The sequence below is a fragment of the Mastomys coucha genome, unplaced genomic scaffold (assembly GCF_008632895.1).
Source record: "Mastomys coucha isolate ucsf_1 unplaced genomic scaffold, UCSF_Mcou_1 pScaffold5, whole genome shotgun sequence".
NCBI lineage: Eukaryota > Metazoa > Chordata > Mammalia > Rodentia > Muridae > Mastomys > Mastomys coucha.
This window is the reverse complement of record NW_022196911.1, coordinates 100,787,999-100,806,256: the sequence shown is the minus strand read 5'-3', so window position 1 is coordinate 100,806,256 and position 18,258 is coordinate 100,787,999. Positions and strand designations below refer to the sequence as shown.

The 18,258-nt window shown below is 49.0% G+C and overlaps 2 protein-coding genes across 4 annotated transcripts in view; one reads left to right on the top strand and one right to left on the bottom strand.

The window, feature by feature from the left end:
* The window catches only part of LOC116076923, a 31,831-nt gene extending 26,358 nt beyond the window's left edge, over window positions 1-5,473 (top strand). The window contains exons 3-4 of one of the 2 annotated variants that reach the window (XM_031351014.1): window positions 2,420-2,618; window positions 4,492-5,473. In XM_031351014.1, the coding sequence (XP_031206874.1) occupies window positions 2,586-2,618; window positions 4,492-5,100 (642 nt within the window). In that variant the 5' untranslated portion in view covers window positions 2,420-2,585 and the 3' untranslated portion in view covers window positions 5,101-5,473. Of the gene's footprint in view, window positions 1-2,414; window positions 2,619-4,491 lie in introns of both variants that reach the window. The other variant, XM_031351013.1, reaches the window with a different exon arrangement.
* The window catches only part of Itgb3 (integrin subunit beta 3), a 59,555-nt gene that overhangs the window by 5,556 nt on the left and 35,741 nt on the right, over window positions 1-18,258 (bottom strand). For both annotated transcript variants that reach the window (XM_031351010.1, XM_031351011.1), the window contains exons 9-13: window positions 17,087-17,221; window positions 15,422-15,851; window positions 6,289-6,511; window positions 5,063-5,163; window positions 2,445-2,564 (exon numbers count right to left, since the gene is read on the bottom strand). In XM_031351010.1, the coding sequence (XP_031206870.1) occupies window positions 2,445-2,564; window positions 5,063-5,163; window positions 6,289-6,511; window positions 15,422-15,851; window positions 17,087-17,221 (1,009 nt within the window). The remainder of the gene's footprint in view (window positions 1-2,444; window positions 2,565-5,062; window positions 5,164-6,288; window positions 6,512-15,421; window positions 15,852-17,086; window positions 17,222-18,258) is intronic.

The window sequence follows — 18,258 nt, the reverse complement described above, 5'->3', positions numbered from 1 at the left end:
ACATACCTGCTAATCCTGGAACTCACATTCCTGTAGAGCAGCCACTGGCTAGCGGGGGGTGGGGGGTGGGGGGGTGGGAAGCAGCTAGCTCTTTTATAATCAGAACGTTAGTTTTCTGCTTACCAGAGTCCTCTCCCCGGTCTCCCCTAGACACAGGCAGAGTGTGACTTGTCCTTGGGTCTGTGCCACTGGGCATTCAGGAGCCAAAACTGTCTGGGTTTGAATACTGGCTTTAATGCTTACCCAGTTTATCCGACCTTCAGTAAACTAACTTTTCTAGGTGTCTACTTCCTGCTTCTCCATCTTTAAAATGGAGCAAGACTTCAGTCAAAAGCTCGTGATGAGGAATGACTAAGCCAAACAGATTTAAAGAGCTCAGAGCAGTGCCTTGATAAACACCAGCTACCATCGTCACTGGTGGTGTCTCATACCCAGCCTTGTCAATCATTGTCCCGTCGACATGAGCATCTCTTGTCCTGGTTCAGAGGTTTGCATCCCTAAGAGCTGTAAATTCAACAGCCCTTTTCAGCATCTTTGGGGACCAGGAAGCCTGCCAGCCAAGATAATTTAGTAATCTAAAATCTTAACCCTACTGGAATCTGATTTCTTTGTTCTACCCAGCCAATAACCAAAGCAGACCGAAGTTGTGATATTTCTCCACGGGTCAACTGATTCTGTTCTATAGAGCTGGACTTCCCATAAACCACGGTGTCAAACAAATGACCTCACACTGGCAGCCTCCAGTGTTATGAAACCAGGTGTTTGTATGCATGGGTGTTGCTGAGTCTGGAGAGGAAGTTACACCCACTTTTGCATTCCGTTTCCCACCTTCTCTAAACAGACACCCTAGGCTCACCACATACTACACAAAAACAACCGCTACCACAAACCGCTCTGGCCATTTTCCAACACCAAATTACAACCTATCGATAATGAAGGGGCTCCTGGAGGGAGCTTGTGAGGTTCCAGTGTCCAAATTACCAGGAGCAAAGGCCTCCAGTTCTTCTGGGAAAAACAACTGTGAATTCTTGGAAAGCTTGGGATAGAACTGACCCTCAAACCTCAAAGTGAAATGTTTCCCTAGTGACCTGGGCAACACAGGTAGAATCCTAGAGAAAAACAGTCTGTCACCACCAGGAGTGGAAGACAGGTGCCTCTAGAGGTCCCTCATAACCAGTGGGTGACCCCAAACTAGACAAGCCTTGGAAGCGTGGGCAGACTGGTAAACAAAAGCATAGGAAGTCCAGATCGATCTGACTTCCAATCAACAAGTTACTATTTTCATGTGTGTATACTAAATATTGCACGGTTCACACCGTGTTATTTCTGGCAGCCCTAACCAAGAAGGAAGAGCGCCCAGTTCAGGGACCCATTCCATGTGGACGAATCTATTCAGAAATGTTCTCTACTGCCCTGCCATGACTCAGCCCTCCAAAGAAAACATCCGCAAGGCCAAGAGGTGGTGAAGAGAAAGAGAATAATCTCTTCCTACGCTTCAGGACCCCAGCTGCCTGAGCTGCTCCAAGCTAGAGTCCCTGGAAATCATGGGGATTGGGTTAAAAGGAGAGACAGAGGCAGGGAGTAGGAGGCATGGGCCCCCGGCTGAGGGTGTGACTGAGACTGTAACTGCGAAATACAGCACCTGCAGGAGGCCTCAGGTTCTCCTTCTAGCAGCGTGAAGTCAAAGGGCACCCATAGGTCGCTAGACCTGCAGATCACATTTCTCAATGTTGAAAAAAAATGGATGTACTGGCTGACAACGTGAAAAGTGACCATATTCCAACCCAGGGTTGTTTGGTCATATCAGATGACTATATGGCCTCAGTCTCAAAGTCCCAAGCCAAATGACTTGGGTTAGTGAGTCAACAGGATCATCAGCAGATTGTGTGGCCAAGAGGTGAAGTGACGGCAGAGCCTACAGCAAAGACCTAAGGCCCTTCTGAGACACCAAGGGCTGAGAGCACAGGCTCGGGCAGGGGAGAGTAGGAAGCCACGGTCAGACCGTAACATGTGTGTCCCTTCACAGACATCCACAGGCTCCTCTTTGCCCTTCCCATGACAGCTTTCTCTGGGCTCTCTAAGCAGAATGAAGATGATTCTTCTATTCCCTAGCCCATACATAAAGGTTGAGAGTCATGCTAGATGTGAAACACCTGATCTTGGTACTGGGGACCAAGCTCGGGTCCTCTGGAAGAGCAGCAAGTGCCCTTAACCATGAGAGCCATCTCTCCAGCCCCAATGAGCCACCTTCTTGCGAGTACTTAATAATATATATTCCCTTACCTCTTTGGCCTGTCTTGTTTGAAAGGGCTACAGGTAGAAATTCCTCTAGAACTAACTCTCTCTCTCTCTCTCTCTCTCTCTCTCTCTCTCTCTCTCTCTCTCTCTCTCCCCTCTCTCTCTCTCTCCCTAAGGACAGGGCAGGGGCCTTGGGGCTCACGTACCAGGCTCTTCCACCACATAGAGGATGGCCCTCCCACTGGTGTCTTCGTAGTACTGGAATCTGACGACACAGTCATCCTCATTCTTGTAGGTACAATTCACAGCGTTTTTGCCAGTGTCCGCTGACATGGGGAAGGGAGAATATGGAGTATGAGAAACAAATCAAGCCCCAAAAGGTAAGAGTTTTCCCCAAACCCAGCCCATTGGACATCTGCAAAGTGTAAGACCGGAAACTGCCTGACACTAGGCAAGATGCCTCGGTTGGAGATTGCGCTCGGCCATCAGCACTGACTGGCCTTCGGTGATGAAGTTTCTTTCCCATCAGCCCTTTGCGGTTCTTATTTCTTCCTCTGAACAGGGCATGCTATCAGAACATGATACATATCGTACATTCTGACTCAAAGCCTCTCTGCCACCTACCGGCACTGGCACCTACCTGTCTGCCCCAACCGTCTTCATCTATGAAAGAAAAACGACAACCCCACCCCCACCGTACACGAGATTTAAACAGCATAAAATAGCTGCTGGCACCCTGCAGGCATCCCCTTCCCCTCTCTTGCCTTCGTCTGCTTCCCCGGGGCTCCTCAGATGGTTCGTGCAGCCCTTTCATTCCTTTCGCTTCTCTTTCTGACTGGGGGTGCCTCTCCACCACCATCCCCCATCTCTGACTCCCATCATGCTTCAGCTCTCCTCATTCTGAAACCTGCTGGTCTCTAGGAGACACTGTGGGTTAGTTACTGTCCACTGTGTGTGTACCTCGCCATATACTGATGTATACAGACAGGTAGAACCAGTAAGGGCCATATCAGGAGATGAAGGATAACCATTGAGCGAGCAGAGGAAGGAGAGGGAGGTAGACACCTACTCTCTGTCGGCAACTGTCAGTTTCATGTCACTTAACTCTCCCTATGAGGTGGAGGCATTGTTTCTCTTTCATAGATGAAGGCTCAGTGAGAGAAACCCTCCTCTCGCCCCCCCACACCCTCACACCCCCACACCCCCGCCACCCCCACTCTCTGCTGATCACAGAAAGCCTAGTCTCCTCTCTAGATAAAAACACTTCTTCAGATTCAACCCCCACCCACCTACCCCACTGCATCCCACTTCTGCGATCAAAGGTCCAGAGATCTGATTCCCCTATAACTCCCCTACCCAAAGCTAACTGTCTTCCTGTAGCTCTGACACGAAGAGGCATTTCCCCTCTGCACGGGCGATCACTATCTGTGCAGAGATTGGCATCTCCCGGGCACCACCCAGTCCCTCTCAACTCAGACAACATATCAGATATACCAAAAGCAGCAAAGTTCGTCTTTAAAAGACAGCATGGAGTACAGGCCAGAATGATAGTAAATAAGAAACTTGACTCCTCTGTTTATACTTCAGTCTTATTTGGCGGGGATTGGAATTGGGGGTCCAGAAAGTCAAAAGAGCTATAGGAGAGCAGTCATGAACACATTCATAAGGCTGAAGGTTTCCCTCCAAACCAACAAGCTATAAGCAAAAGCCTGGGCATTACTTAACACTGTTTTTAGATTCTGTTTTTTATTGTATGTCTATGAGTATTATGTCTGCATATGTTTGTCTGTGCACCATGTGTGTGCAGTACCCATGCAGGCCAGAAGAGGGCACTGGATCCTCCAGAATTGGAGTCACAGATGGTTGCTAGCAACCACGTGGGTGCTGGGAACTAAACCCCATGTCCTCTGCAAAAGAAGCCTGTGCTCTGAACCACACAGCCATCTCTCTAGCCCCTTAACACTTTTTTAAATTTTTTTTTTTTTTTTTTTTTGAGAACTGGTCTTGCTTTGTACCTGGGGCTAGCCTGGAATACTCATTTGTGTAGCCCAAGGTGGCTTTAAAGTGAAGATCCACCAGCTTCAGCCTCCTGACAGGTTTGTGTCACCAGGTCCAGTGTCACTTGCCTCCTAAGCTAGGGACAGCAGCCACAGGTCTACACCTTGGTTTCTTCATCTATTAAAATCAAGTCTATTACCTTCCTCTCCTTTAATAGTAAATTAAGAATTATCTGACTTGCACATCCTTGCACAGGCTCTTGCTGAGCCTGAGGCTCCAGGTAGCAGGAGTTGTGAGCTGCAGAACACATTTGCAAGGACGAAGGGGACTCTCAGGAAGCCAGCCTTCGTCACGTGCCCACTGCCCATCAGCCCTGCATGGCATTTCTTGAGCTGGCAACTGCCCTTCCACCTTGGAAAAGGAAGTTGGTGGGTTTTGGAACGGGAAGGGAACTGTGTGGTCCAGCCTGGGCTTGTGAAACTCTCAGACCTGCTGGTCCAGCCTGGGCTTGTGAAACCCTCAGACCTGCTGGTCCAGCCTGGGCTTGTGAAACCCTCAGACCTGCTGGTCCAGCCTGGGCTTGTGAAACTCTCAGACCTGCCGGTACAGCCTGGGCTTGTGAAACTCTCAGACCTGCCAGTACAGCCTGGGCTTGTGAAACTCTCAGACCTGCTGGTCCAGCCTGGGCTTGTGAAACCCTCAGACCTGCTGGTCCAGCCTGGGCTTGTGAAACTCTCAGACCTGCTGGTCCAGCCTGGGCTTGTGAAACTCTCAGACCTGCTGGTCCAGCCTGGACTTGTGAAACCCTCAGACCTGCCGGACTTACTCAGCTCTTTCACAGGCTCAATGTCGTCCCGGCAGTAACGGTTGCAGGTGTTTTCTTCGTGTAGCGTTCCCCGGTTGAACTTCTTACACTCCACACACTCCCTAGAGGAGAGAGGACACAGCAACTAAAGAGGTAGAGGGACAGCCTTCGTATGCCACATACCCAGAAGGCACCATGGAGCTCAGGAATGAAGAGGCCCTCCTCACCCACAGGCAGGACCTGGCCAGCCAACCCTGGATCTGAGAACAGAACCTAACCTGGTCTTGAACTTTTGAGATTCCTGCCTGAGGCTCCTGACTGCTACTATAGGATTGAATAGACTTCATTAAGCCTCTTCAGAGATAGTGATGGTGATGATGATGATGGTAATAGTGAAGATGATAGTGATGGTGAAGGTGATGGTGAAGATGATGGTGAAGATGATGGTGATGGCGAAGGTGATGGTGAAGGTGATGGTGAAGGTGATAGTGATGGTGAAGATGATGGTGAAGGTGATGGGGAAGGTGATGGGGAAGGTGATGGTGAAGATGATGGTGAAGATGATGGTGATGGCGAAGGTGATGGTGAAGGTGATGATGAAGGTGACGGGGAAGGTGATAGTGATGGTGAAGATGATGGTGAAGGTGATGGTGATAATGAAGGTGTTGGTGATAGTGACTTCCTACCAATTCTCAGAGGTTTAAGGTCAGAGTTGGTCATGTGATTTGAGAGTCCACTGAAAAATTAAAAGCCTGTTCAAATATTCCTAAGAATTTCAAGACAGTGACCACAGAGCATCAGCTCAGCATGAGGCCCTCTCTGCTAAGCACTGGGCCCTACCGCAGCTCAGAGTGCATGACTGTGAACCTGGCCATGGCAGAGCCAGAGACGTGTGCTGACTGATGCTTCCTCTACGTCCAAACAGGTCAACTCTGTGCTGGCAAATGCCCATTTCACCTGAGGCCCACCAGAACTTCAGGCCCCGCACCTCCCATAGAAATCAGATCCCTCTCCCCATGCAGAGGGCTTTGTGATGCCACTCTGGAAGAGGGCTTGCTCTGACTGGTTCTACTTTGGTGCCTGCACAGCTGAGGCCACCCCCAACTTTCCCAAAGAAAAGCACTCATGGAAAAAAGGAAAGCAGCCATTTGGCAAACTGTTCTCTAAAACAGATCCTCCTCAAGAGTTGAGAGTTCAAGTCCCGTGGCCCTCTTTCTTCTTCCAGCCTCCCAACTCTCTGCACTCACTTCTTAAATGAGCAGGCATCTGGGCAGGTGGGACACTTCTCACAGGTGTCTCCATAGGAGCCTGGCTGGACGCATACACAGCTGCCACACTCACAGTTGCCCCGGCCGCTGCACAGCAGCCCGTTGGTGGACATGCAGGTGTCGGTGCGTGTAGTACAGTTGCAGTAGTAGCCAGTCCAGTCCGAGTCACACACGCAGTCCCCACAGTTGCACTGCCCATGGCCTACAAACAGAGCCAGGACAGCAGACCAGCTGGTGAGAAGTCCATCCCATGGCAACAGGCTGCTAACAGTCCCCCTGTTCTCCCAACCACTCTTCTGGATTGGTCCTAATGCTATTTATGTTACTCAGCTCCCAAAATCACATGGAAATCTGCACGTCTGCCTGGAAGACGCTGAGGGCCCCTGCCCCTAGTTGGTAAATAAAGTTGCCTGGTGGCCAACTGCTGGGCAGGGAGACAGAAGTGGGACCTTAGATTTCCTGTGCAAGAGACCATGGGAAGAAGGAGGTTGGAGAATTGCCATGACAGGGAAGCAGGAAGATTGGGCTTGGGAGATGGAGACACGAGAGCGAACAGCCTGGAGCGTGAACCTGGAGCGTGCGGCCTGAGAGGGCTGCCCAATGGGGTCCAGGCAGCCAAGTCAGAATATGGATTTTAGGAAGTAATAATTCAGGAATATCAGAGGGGAGAGTGTGTTAGCTACGGGGAGGTTTGGAAGTGCGCAATCACTGAGCGGTTTAGGGCATATTAAAATAAGGCTGCAAGGATGTGTGTGTGTGTGTCTGTGTGTGTCATTCATTCTGGAATCCAAAACATTTAGGTGGGTGTAGAGGAGGTATTTGTACCCACCAGAGAGTTTAGAGCGTATTACCAAATGACCGCTTCACCGCTCTAACAGTGACCCTGCAGGTGAGTAGGAAAGCTAGCCCATTGCCAGAAGCGCTCTAACCCCTTAGAGACAAACAACAGCAGTGTAGGCATCCCGAGGGCAGAAACCAGGAAAGCCAAGGAGAATTCAGACCTACATCTCCCAGACTTCCTGCCCTTTTTCTTGTCCTATTCTGAATCCTTCCTCCTTCTCTGCCAGCATCCATCTGAAGACTAGCGCCAGCTCCTTAGACCCGAGGGCTGGCCCATAGCCTAGGCCCATGCAGGGCATTCAGGAACTTTGCGAGAGTGGCATGGTGAAGGGAAATGGCTCCTCCAGCCCCTACACCTGTCTTCTTTTGACCTGACATGACTGTTCCCTCGCCAACATGACAAGGCCAACCATCAGTATCATTGCCTTCTCCCTGTGAAGTCGGACGCCAACAGGGGCTCTGACTTGAACAAGTTAACCCCTCCCACCAACAAAACAATGGACCAGCCACCAAGGTCCATTACTGTGTTTCTCAAGCCAGCTGTCACTTTACAAGGAGAGGAGCAAGGAAGATTGTGCGAGATGGTCAAGTGTACTGACTGGGATGTGATGAAAGAATGGTACAGCTTCGTGCCCAGTGCCAGGAAGGGAAGGTACACAGCATGCCCTAGGTATGCTAGTAGATGGGGTAGGACACCCGAGGGCCAGACAGTCAGCCAACAGAGCCCAAGGAAGCACAGAGAACAAATATAGCCTACCTTACAGCCTGCGGAGGGCCAACACTGCTAAATAAAACCCGTGAGTGCCAAAGAGAGTAGGCAGCAGAAAAGGAGAAAAGCTGGGTGGGAAGAGGAGAGTGTCCAGAGTTAAACAGCAGTAGTCTGGTTAGCAATAACCTCACACAGCCCAAAAGCCTTCACCAGACCTCACACAACCTGTCTTCTCATATGTCCCTCATCTGCTTGTTTTGATTTAGTCGGTAAGGCCATTTTGAGAGATTCTGTAAACTTGAGAGTCGGGGGCCTAGCTAGAGGAAAAGGTCACTGCGGGTGGGTCCTTGCAGGGTATAGTAGTTATCTCCCTGACCAGTTCCTGGCTTGCTCTCTCTGCTTCCAGCTGGCCATGAAGTAAGCAGCTCTCTTCTACCACATGCTCCTGCTGCATACTATCCTGCCCTGAGTGTTTGGAACCAAGCAAACATGGACCGGACCCTCTGAAACCGAGGGCCATAACAAATCATTCCTCCTTCATTTCTCTCAGGTACTTTGTAACAGCAAAAAAAAACAACTAACATGTCCTGTCACCCTATGTAGCTGAGAGCACAGTGGGGCCGCTTTGGGAAGTGTTTAGAGAAGAGACATGTTACTTTCTAAAACCAAGGACTTTTGATATTCCCACTGGCACCTGTGCCATCAGTACTTCCAGCAGTTGACAGTGAAGTGAAGCACATGGACATTGCCGAGCTTTCAGAAGTGCCGAGTGCTTGTCATGCTCTGTAGCTCCCTACCTTCTCTTACAACCCCGTAGTGTCAGAAAGGTTGTGTAACCAGCCCCAGGACCAGTAGAGTCAGGGCCCAGCCTGGACAGGGCTCAGCATTCTGCAGTTTTATGGTCTCCTGTTTCTGTTCATATTGTTCTATCTAGACTTCCCTTTAACCTTGCGATTACTCCCAAGCCCCGATTCACCCTTAAGACCCAACTCAAGTGTTCCTTCCCCTCACTAAACTTCTTCTGACCTCTTCAGGTGGGGCCAACAGCCTTCTCAGGTGTTCTCCCAGCACACAGTGGCTGCCTCTATGTCCACCTTCACAGTTTATCGGTTTCTCTTTCTAAACTGTGAGCTTCCTGGTAGGCGATCGGTTTATCACATGAGCTTTATCATTCGTGGGGATTACCATGAAATCTTTTATGAAGTAGGCAGACAGTTAATGTTCATTCAGTCACCCATGCACCCAACACCCATTTACTGAACTCGTACCACACGCTGGACACCAGAGACTCAGCCATGAGCATGCCAGACAAGATCAGTGCTACAGGGGAGCTTGCAATCTCCTCCCTCCATGGAAAATACACATACCTACAGCAACTGTGCCCTGCGCTGTAGTCTTACAGGATTGCGAAGAGCCACGAGCTCTGCTGTGGAGGCTCATTCCCTTCCCCGAGTGCAGGGCTGGGAGGGAGCCCGGCAAGGGAGAGCAGGCTGCAAGGCCGGTTTTATCTCACAGTTCTGGATTGCTCTCCTCTTCACTTACCACGAGTTTAAAAGTCGGCCACTAAACCCTACAAAAAGTGGCCCGTTCTCTAGAGTTCTGCATCAGGAAGAACAGGACACATAATCAAAATATGACTGTTAATTAGAGGAAAGAAAAGGAGCCGATACTGGTCTGAAAACCACATCAGTCACTCCAAGAAGGGGAGGGTGATCCAAGGCCGTACTCTGAAGGTAACTAGATAACACTTCCTGCTCTTGAGGAGCCCACTGTCTTTTGGACACTATGGGCCCCTCCACTCATAACCCTGCACTGTCTTACACTGCCGTCTCATAGACACATCATCATTCAAGACTCAAACATGTAAATATGACTCAGCTACAGCACTCCCTACGAAAAGAAATACGTGTTTCTTAGAACAGATAGACCAGTTGTGATGGGCCCATAGCATATGCTAAAGAGAAGAGGCAGGAAGATCACAAGGCCTGCCTAGGCTGTACATTAGTGCTGGAGAGATGACTCAGCAGTTATCAGCACTGGGTGCTCTTCCAGAAGGCGTGGAGTTGGAGTCCCTCAACCTACAGGGTGACTAGCAACAGTCTATAACTCCAATCCAGGGAGATGCAGAGCCCTCTTCTGGCCTCAACAGGCATTGCATGCACATGATATAGAAACAAGCGGGCAAAACACCTGTACACATACATAAAAGGGGCTGGAGAGATGGTTCAGTAGTTAAGAATACACACTGTCTGCTCTTCCGAAGACCCAGGTTCAATTCCCAGCACCAACATGGCAGCTTGCAACTGTCTGTAACTCCAGCTCCAAGTGAGTCCTCTCACACAAATATACATGTAGGCAAACACAATGCACATAAAATAAAACTAGAAATCATTTTAGCAACATAAAAACAGCCAGGTGGTGGTGGCACACGCCTTTAATCCCAGCGCTTACAGGTTGGGGGCAGAGGCTTGTGGACTTCTGTGGCCAACCTGATCTACAGATCTAGTTCCAGGACAGCCAAGACTATACAAAGAAACCTTGTCCTGAAACACATTAATTAATTAATTAATTAATTAATTAATTAATTAATTAGAAATCTGGGTTTTTTTAAAAGATAAGACCAGAAGCAAGCCACCCACAGAGACTAAGTTGGGGCTTGCAGAAAAGCTGGGAACCAGAAACACTCTAAGTCTTGAGGCTGAGCTCTGTAGAAGGAAGTCACGGTTAGGATCTCCTTTACTGAGGAGAAGGAAGGAGGAAGGGAGGCAGGAGCCAAAAGTGAGGCTGGAGAGATGGCTCAGCGGGTAAGAGCACTGACTGCTCTTCCAGAGGTTCTGAGTTCAAATCCCAGCAACCACATGGTGGCTCACAATCACCAGTAATGAGATCTGACACCCTCTTCTGGCGCATCTGAAGACAGCTACAGTGCACTTATGTATAATAATGAATAAATCTCTGGGCCTGAGCAAGCAGGGACTGAGCAAGCAGGGACTGAGTGAGTGGGGCCGACCAGAGCGAGCAGGGCTGACTGGACTGAACAGAGGTCCTAAATTCAATTTCCAACAGCTATATGAAGGCTCACAACCATCTGTACAGCTACACATACACATAAAAAAAGAAAGGAAGGAAGGAAGAAAGAAAGAAAGAAAGAAAGAAAGAAAGAAAGAAAGAAAGAAAGAGAAAGAGAGAAAGACAAAGAGAGAGAGATCAGTCAGTAAAGTGTTTGCCATGGTCGAGAAAATCTGAGTTCCATCCCCAGAACCCATTAAAAAAAAAAAAAAGCCAGATATGCCACATGTATTTGTAAATCCAATACCAGAAAGACAAAGACGGGCAGGTGCCTGGGGCTCACGCACAAACCCCGACTCAATCAGCAAGGTAGACAATTCCTGAGAAATGACAGAGTGATCCTCCGATCTCCACACATGGATGCTAGTACATGTTTGCATGCACACACGCACTCACACACACATTCACACACACACACACACACACACACACACACACACACACAGCAGGTCTAGGACAGAAACCCTAAACCCATGGTGAGTTTGAAAATATGAGTGGCACCAGAGAGCTGGGCCCACGGTGAGGAAGAGGAACTGCCGTTGCACAACCTTCCTTCACTGGTCAACTTCTGAAGGCAAGGTTGATTCTGTCAGCTGCAAAGAAAGAGCCACTGTGAGCTCTACAGTCAACACTCCTGAGCAGCAGCTGGGGGTGGGTATGCCAGACAGTAGGTGCTCCACCATGTCCACTATGCTTGCTTTTAGCCATGGTTCCTGGATGGAGAAAGAAGGATGCCACAGAGGCCTGGCAGGACTCGCAAGAGGCCTCAGCCTGCAGAACCCTCATCCCACAGTGTTTCCTTTGTGAGGCAAAACAAAGTAATCTTTGACAAGAGGATCTGCTGGGCCAGCCAGAGAGTGGTGTTGAGAATGGAAGTGGGTAGCGGGAGCCAGCAGGCTGACCCCAGGCCCTGGCAGAGTCAGCCCTTAAAAGGAAACCACAGTATAGTAATGTCACAGTGTTGGTACCTCTCCAGCCAAAGGGGGGCCTGAGGCTGGGTTCACAGAAAAGTCAGAGGAGGGAGCAAGAAATAAAAGAGTGGAAGAGGAGGAAGGGTTTCGGTCAGAGGGAACATGGTTACTCTTCCTGCAAAGCCAGACTTCCAGACTGACTTACGATTCCACTCCTTTCCTGTGAAAACCAGCCTTCCTTTGAGACCCATCAGACACCACCTCCATGAAATTGCCTATGAGTCCCCCATCCATGACCCTCTCTCTCGCCCTCCCTCCCTCCCTCCCTCCCTCCCTCTCTCCCTCTTTCTCCCTCTCTCCCTCTCTTCCTCCCTCCCTCCCTCTCTCTCTTCCTCTCTCCCTCTCTCTCTCCCTCTCTCTCTCCCTCTCTCTCTCTCTCTCTCTCTCTCTCTCTCCTCTCTCTCTCTGTCTCTCGGGACTCTGCGGACATCTCATTTCTGGGTTCTAGCAGGTTGTGACTCCTCATGTGACTGACACTTTGGTCTAGTAACGAACAGTAAAGCTGTCTGTTGATACCTGTTCCTCTCATGTGGCTACAGCATAAGGCCTAGCCCACAGAGGAAGCCTATCTGTGTGCAGCAGGCAGGAAAGAGCCTGGGAGGAAGGATGCACATTCTCTGTCTCCCTGCTGTCTGGGGTAGAGGGAGGGACGGGTTAGAGATACAAGACTGAAGGGGAGGGGGGGAGCAGACCAGGCAGCCACCTGCATGCTTAGAGACCACAGGCTAGGAAGGCTCAGAGTCACAACACTCCTGCCCCGGGATGCCCACAAAGCAGGCATCAAAGAGGGAGACTGATGCGCTGGACATTCGCTCTGAGAGGTCAGGAATCACACATGACCCCTTGTTCACCCGCAGGAACCAAATGTCAGCACAATGCCAAGCACTCCATAAACATGCGTCCCTAAGGATGTGATAATAGTGTCACAGGGACAGATGTGAAGCTCAGTGGGCACCAGACACCCTGGCAAGAGGCAGTAAAATGGGTGCAGCATCCAAAGGAGTCCCCCCCCCGCCCCTGGGGGGACTGGAGTGGAGCACACAGGACCAGATATTTCCACACCTTGGGAGATGGGAATTCCCAAGGCTCTGTGGGGTTGGCAGCCAAAGAAAATGCACTCTGGCTGGGAACCTCCCCCCCAGACCACACCCTGGACCAATGATCCCTGAAGAGGTGAAGGGGCCCAGAGGTTCTTCTGTAGGCCTTTCCTAGGCCAATCTCACCTAGCATTTTGTGTGTGTCTTTGGTAGTGTGAGCATGATAGAAATACTGCTAAATATTAAGATAAGCTGAAACCCCTGCCTCTCACCCTATTTCAAACTGCCCTTGCGCACCTATTTTCATCACTGGGGTCCTGATCTCTTGCCATAAATTTAGCTAACTTAATAATGATACAATACTTTAATAATTATATCAATGAATTGTTATTTATTATTAATTATTTAATAATTTTATCACTAATTTAATAGTGATGTCACTTTCCCCCAAGCCCTTTCTCAAAATTTGCTGGAATAATTGAAGTGAGCAATGTTACAGATCAGCAAAGGTATCACTTTTATGTTTGTGGGACATGTTTTTTTTTAAAGATCTTTTTCTTAATTATGTATATGGTGACCACATGTACTCTGAGTGCAGGCACCTCAGAAGTCAGAGGCGTTAGCATCTCTAGGGCCAGAGTTACCGGTGCCTGTGAGGTACATCAACGAGAACAGTGCACACTCTTACCCACCGAGTAGTCTCTCCGGTCCCCTAGGACCTGTTTTAACGTGGCATATTTACCTTTCTCACTGAGTTTTTTGGTGGTGGTGATGATGGCGGTGGTGGTGGTAGAGTGTTGATGAGCTTCAGACTTATTGACCTCCCAATTACAGTCTCTAATGCTGGGATTACAGGCATGTGCCTCCATGCGTGTTAAAGTGAGCACCTGAGTCACTTAGCTCAACTGGCTAAACCCCAATGCAAATGAGGCCCATCTGGGCCTTAGATCACCACAGAAAATAGTTATACAGCCTCTGTTCAGGTGACCACACAGTATACTACTGTACGTACCTCAGCTCCAGACAATGCAACCTGCAAATGCCTGCAGCCTGCAGCCAGGCTTGTCTGTCCCAAACAGGAGCTACTATAGTCCAATGTAAGCCCACCTCCAGAGCCTAAGGACTCAGGCCATGCATTGCCCTTAGAGTATTCAGATAAAAACCATATTAACCATGATTGTGGCTCCTCTTTGTTGGGAACAAACCCAAAATTGGTCTCTGGGGCCAGTTTGAAGTTACCAATAGGCCTCAGGACTGCACTGAATTTCACAATAAGGACAACTCTGAATCCTGCAGGTCGAAGGGCTCAAAATTCTAGTCCCAAGGCTCGAGAGACAACTTGTGTTTACAAGCATGAGGACCTGAGTTTAGATCTCCAGCACCAGGCTTTTAAAAAAAATAATAAAGCCAGGCTCGGTGGCAAATGTCTATATGCTATAATCTTAACACTTGGAAGCAGAAACAGTTGGATCTCTGGAGCTCATAGCCAACCAGCCTAGCCAACTGGCGAGCTCCGGGGTCAATGGGAGACCCTGTCTCAAAAAGTAGAGTAGGGAGTAACTGAAGAAGACACACAATGGCCACCTCTAGTCTATATAGCCATATACACACATGTGCATTCACACACATGCACATACATGCACATGTACACGCGGCATACACACATACACACATACACACACACACACACACACACACACACACACACATATACACACACACTTTTCATCTGCAAGTAAGAAGTCCCTATGGCCACACCATCCTGTGGAACTTTCTACTAAGTCAAAATGTTCACTATCTGCATGGTCCAGCATGATAGCCACTAGCTGCATGTGAAAAACTGAACCTACGTTTTCTATCTCAACTAGTTTAAATAGCCACATGTGGCCGGTAGCTACCATTTTGGACAGCACAGGGGCACAATACAAATAATAACAGACAGATGATAAACAGGGATAACGTGTAACATGAGCATACCATTTTCCAAGGACTGTTCTAAGTGCCCCAGTGTCTTGCATATGTACCACTACTTTCTAAGCCTCTGGGGATAGAAAAATAAATTCAAGTAAAATTATCATTGACCTTACAGTATATTCCAACATCATATATTTTCCATCTGTAAACACGAGCAATTTAACTACCATGAGATTGATTTTCTTTTTGGATGAGAAATATGTTGGTCCTTAAAATTCAAAAGGACTAGGAACTTGCAACATTATCAAAGAGAGCAGAAGAAAGAAAAGCAAGATAAACTACTTCTCCTTGATGTCTCTCGACTCCTGTCTACTCATTCCAGCTTCCTCAGGTCCCACAGGAAAGAAAAGGACTAAGGTCCCTCCCCGGCTCATTTCTGTTTTTCTATTCAGTGAAATGGATCCTCAGTTCTGGCCGCCTTGCCAACTTAAAGCCCTCCACTTGCTCCCAAGGCACTATGAGTAGGCATGCACACATGGCTCTTGAGCATGCAGGTGGACACTTGTACTCACCTGAACACATCTCCCCTTTGTATCGGACGCAGGAGAAGTCATCGCACTCACAGTACTTGCCAGTGATCTTGCCAAAGTCACTGCTGTGACAGACACACTGGCCACAGAGGCACTCGCCCCGCTGGCTACAGATGGGCTGGCCCTCCTTGGGGCTGCATTCTTCCTGCTGAGAGGGTCGATAGTCCTCCTCGGAGCACTCACACATGGACCCCAGCCAGCCCTGGTCACACCGGCACACACCACACTCAAAGGTCCCGTTCCCATTGTTACAGCGTGGGCTGAAAGGCTGGGCAGAGGCCTGGCAGGCACAGTCACAGTCGAAGGTCACTTGGACCGTGAGGCTGTCCTTAAAGCCCACAGGCTTAATAGTGAACGACTGCTCCTTCTCCTTGGGGCAGCCACGCACCTTAGCTTCGATACTAAAGCTCACCTGGATGGAAAGACAACATTCAGACCTAAGTGGATCTGGGTAACACCAGCCTCAGAGGAAATGCTATGCTGGAACCTCCCAAGGACAACAAAATTGGGTGTCAGATCCACCTGCCCAGGGGAGTTCCTCAGCCTTAATACTATCAAGTCCACAGAGTAAAAGCTACCCTGGCATAGTATAACAATAATAGCACTGTGGCATATCTCACTGGACAGTTACAGATAAACAATAGAAGGCTGGTTTTGCCCTGAGAAATAAACCAGCTCAAACAGGACAGAACCTGTGATTTTGGGAACTCTAGCCAACTATGCCAGCTGGAGTATTATTGTTACATAATAACAGCAAGACACACAAAATGTTGCTTTGTACCATACCATGCTACACAATGGTCAATGGCAAACTGGGAGATTGCTGTATAACATTTTATTGCAGGGTACGGAGTATGTGGTGTGAGCGTGTGTGTTTAGAATATAAACTTATAGGGAACTGGACCAGAAGTTCTATTTCTTTTCATTCCTCTCTCCCAGGTAGAGCAGAGGAGAACCAGCAAAGAAAACCAGGGGAGCTGGAGAGATGGCTCAGAGGTTCAGAGTGCTGCTGGCTGTTCGTCCAGAGGATCTGTGTTAAAATCCACACAGCTGACCACAACCATCTGTAACTCTATTTCAAAGGACTCTGATACTCAATTCTAGCCTCCATGGGTACCAGTCACATGTGTGATACACAAATATACATGCAGGTAAAAATAACCATACACATCAAATAAAATATCAGTAATAATCAAGAAAACAGTAGAGGGGATAGAGGGGCACGATGGACATTTACACTCTTAAGTCTCAAGAGGTCAGGTGCTTTTGCCTGTTACGCTTGCTGATGAATTCTCATCAGTCAGAAATAAAACCCAGTGCAGCCAGTGCTCAGCAGGAGTCCACAGCTGCTATCCTGCCCCGTTTTATGTTGGCAGAGAAAAGAAAAGCGTTACCCTGGGTGAATACATAGGTTAAGAACTATTTTCACTTTCAATCAGACGTGCAGATGCAAACACAGAAAACCAAAATAGACTTTCTTTAAAAAACAAAACAAAACAAAACTGATAGGTTCATTCGGCGGCTATAGAAACCTTAGGCATCAGGAGCTTCAAGGGGAAAGATTGGCAACTCAGGAAAGGGTCGGGGTGTACACAGATGCCGGGGCCCATGCTCAGAGCTTCGGTATCAGTTCCTTCCCCACCTCACCGTGTCTCCAATCTTGAGGCCCACACAAGACTTGAGGCCTGGGATGACCTCGTTGTTGAGGCAGGTGGCATTAAAGGACAGGGACAGCTCTTCCGGGAGGTCACGTACTTCCAGCTCCACTTTAGAGCGGATTTTCTGAGCAGAAAGGGTCAAAAGGTTAGGGCACAGACAAAAGCCAAGCCCATCCACACAAAGCTAAGGCAGAAGAGGCCTTGGACTTGCCCTGGGGTCTACCTGGCAATTGCTGCCCCAGAGGCTCTATGCCCAGTCATCTCTTTTGTGCATTGCTGAGACCCGACTTTCCCTCACTCTGCCCTATGGCTGCATCCCAGTGCATCAAATCCCCATGGGCAGCCTCCCCCACCTCCACACTTCCCACATGCTTTTCCTGTTCCTCCCTGGCCTTCCTTTCTGGCCTACTTCAGAAGGTGCCATCCATTACTCCCAAGGCTGGCCACCATCTACCTCTGGGGACATGCGGGAAACACAGTAAGGCCACACTTCAGGCTGGAGAATGGCAGTCAAGGGCTCCCAAATCAGAGCTCTGTTAGAACATGGGCCTGCACCTTTAGGCGTGACCCCACAGCCTGCGTCAGGCCTCCCTGCAGCTCTCTTTGGGACAGAGAGTTCCAAGGCAATTTGTGCTCTCTTGACTGTTCTCAGTGTATATAGTTCCTCCTGGCTTCTCTGTGTACGATGTTCAACCACATCACATGACAGGAAACTTCCCGTCACTCCTAAAGCCTATGAGAAGGTGGAGCTTCCCTTTGTTCTGGGGAGTGGTCTTAGATTCATCAGGAAGACTTGGTCTGGAGATAAAGGCTGCTCATTGAAGAGGCTCCTTGGGCCTCCCGTCCCATTGCTCTCACGGAAGTTTGTTCTCTCTGTGTGTCTCTGTGTGTCTCTGTCTCTGTCTCTGTCTCTGTCTCTCTCTCTCTCTCTCTCTCTCTGTCTCTCTCTCTCTCTCTCTCTCTCTCTCCCTCCCTCCCTCCTTCTCTGAATCTCTTGCTCACTCTCTTAATGAAGCTCCTCTTTAGGCTCTATAGGAAAGCCTCTTTTTCCCCATAAGGATCTATTATGTTTAGCCCCCATATTGTTTTCATCTAATATTCTCCCACCTACAGGCCCAAGCGTAGCTTTTTGTGTCTGCTTTCCTCTGTAGACCACTACAT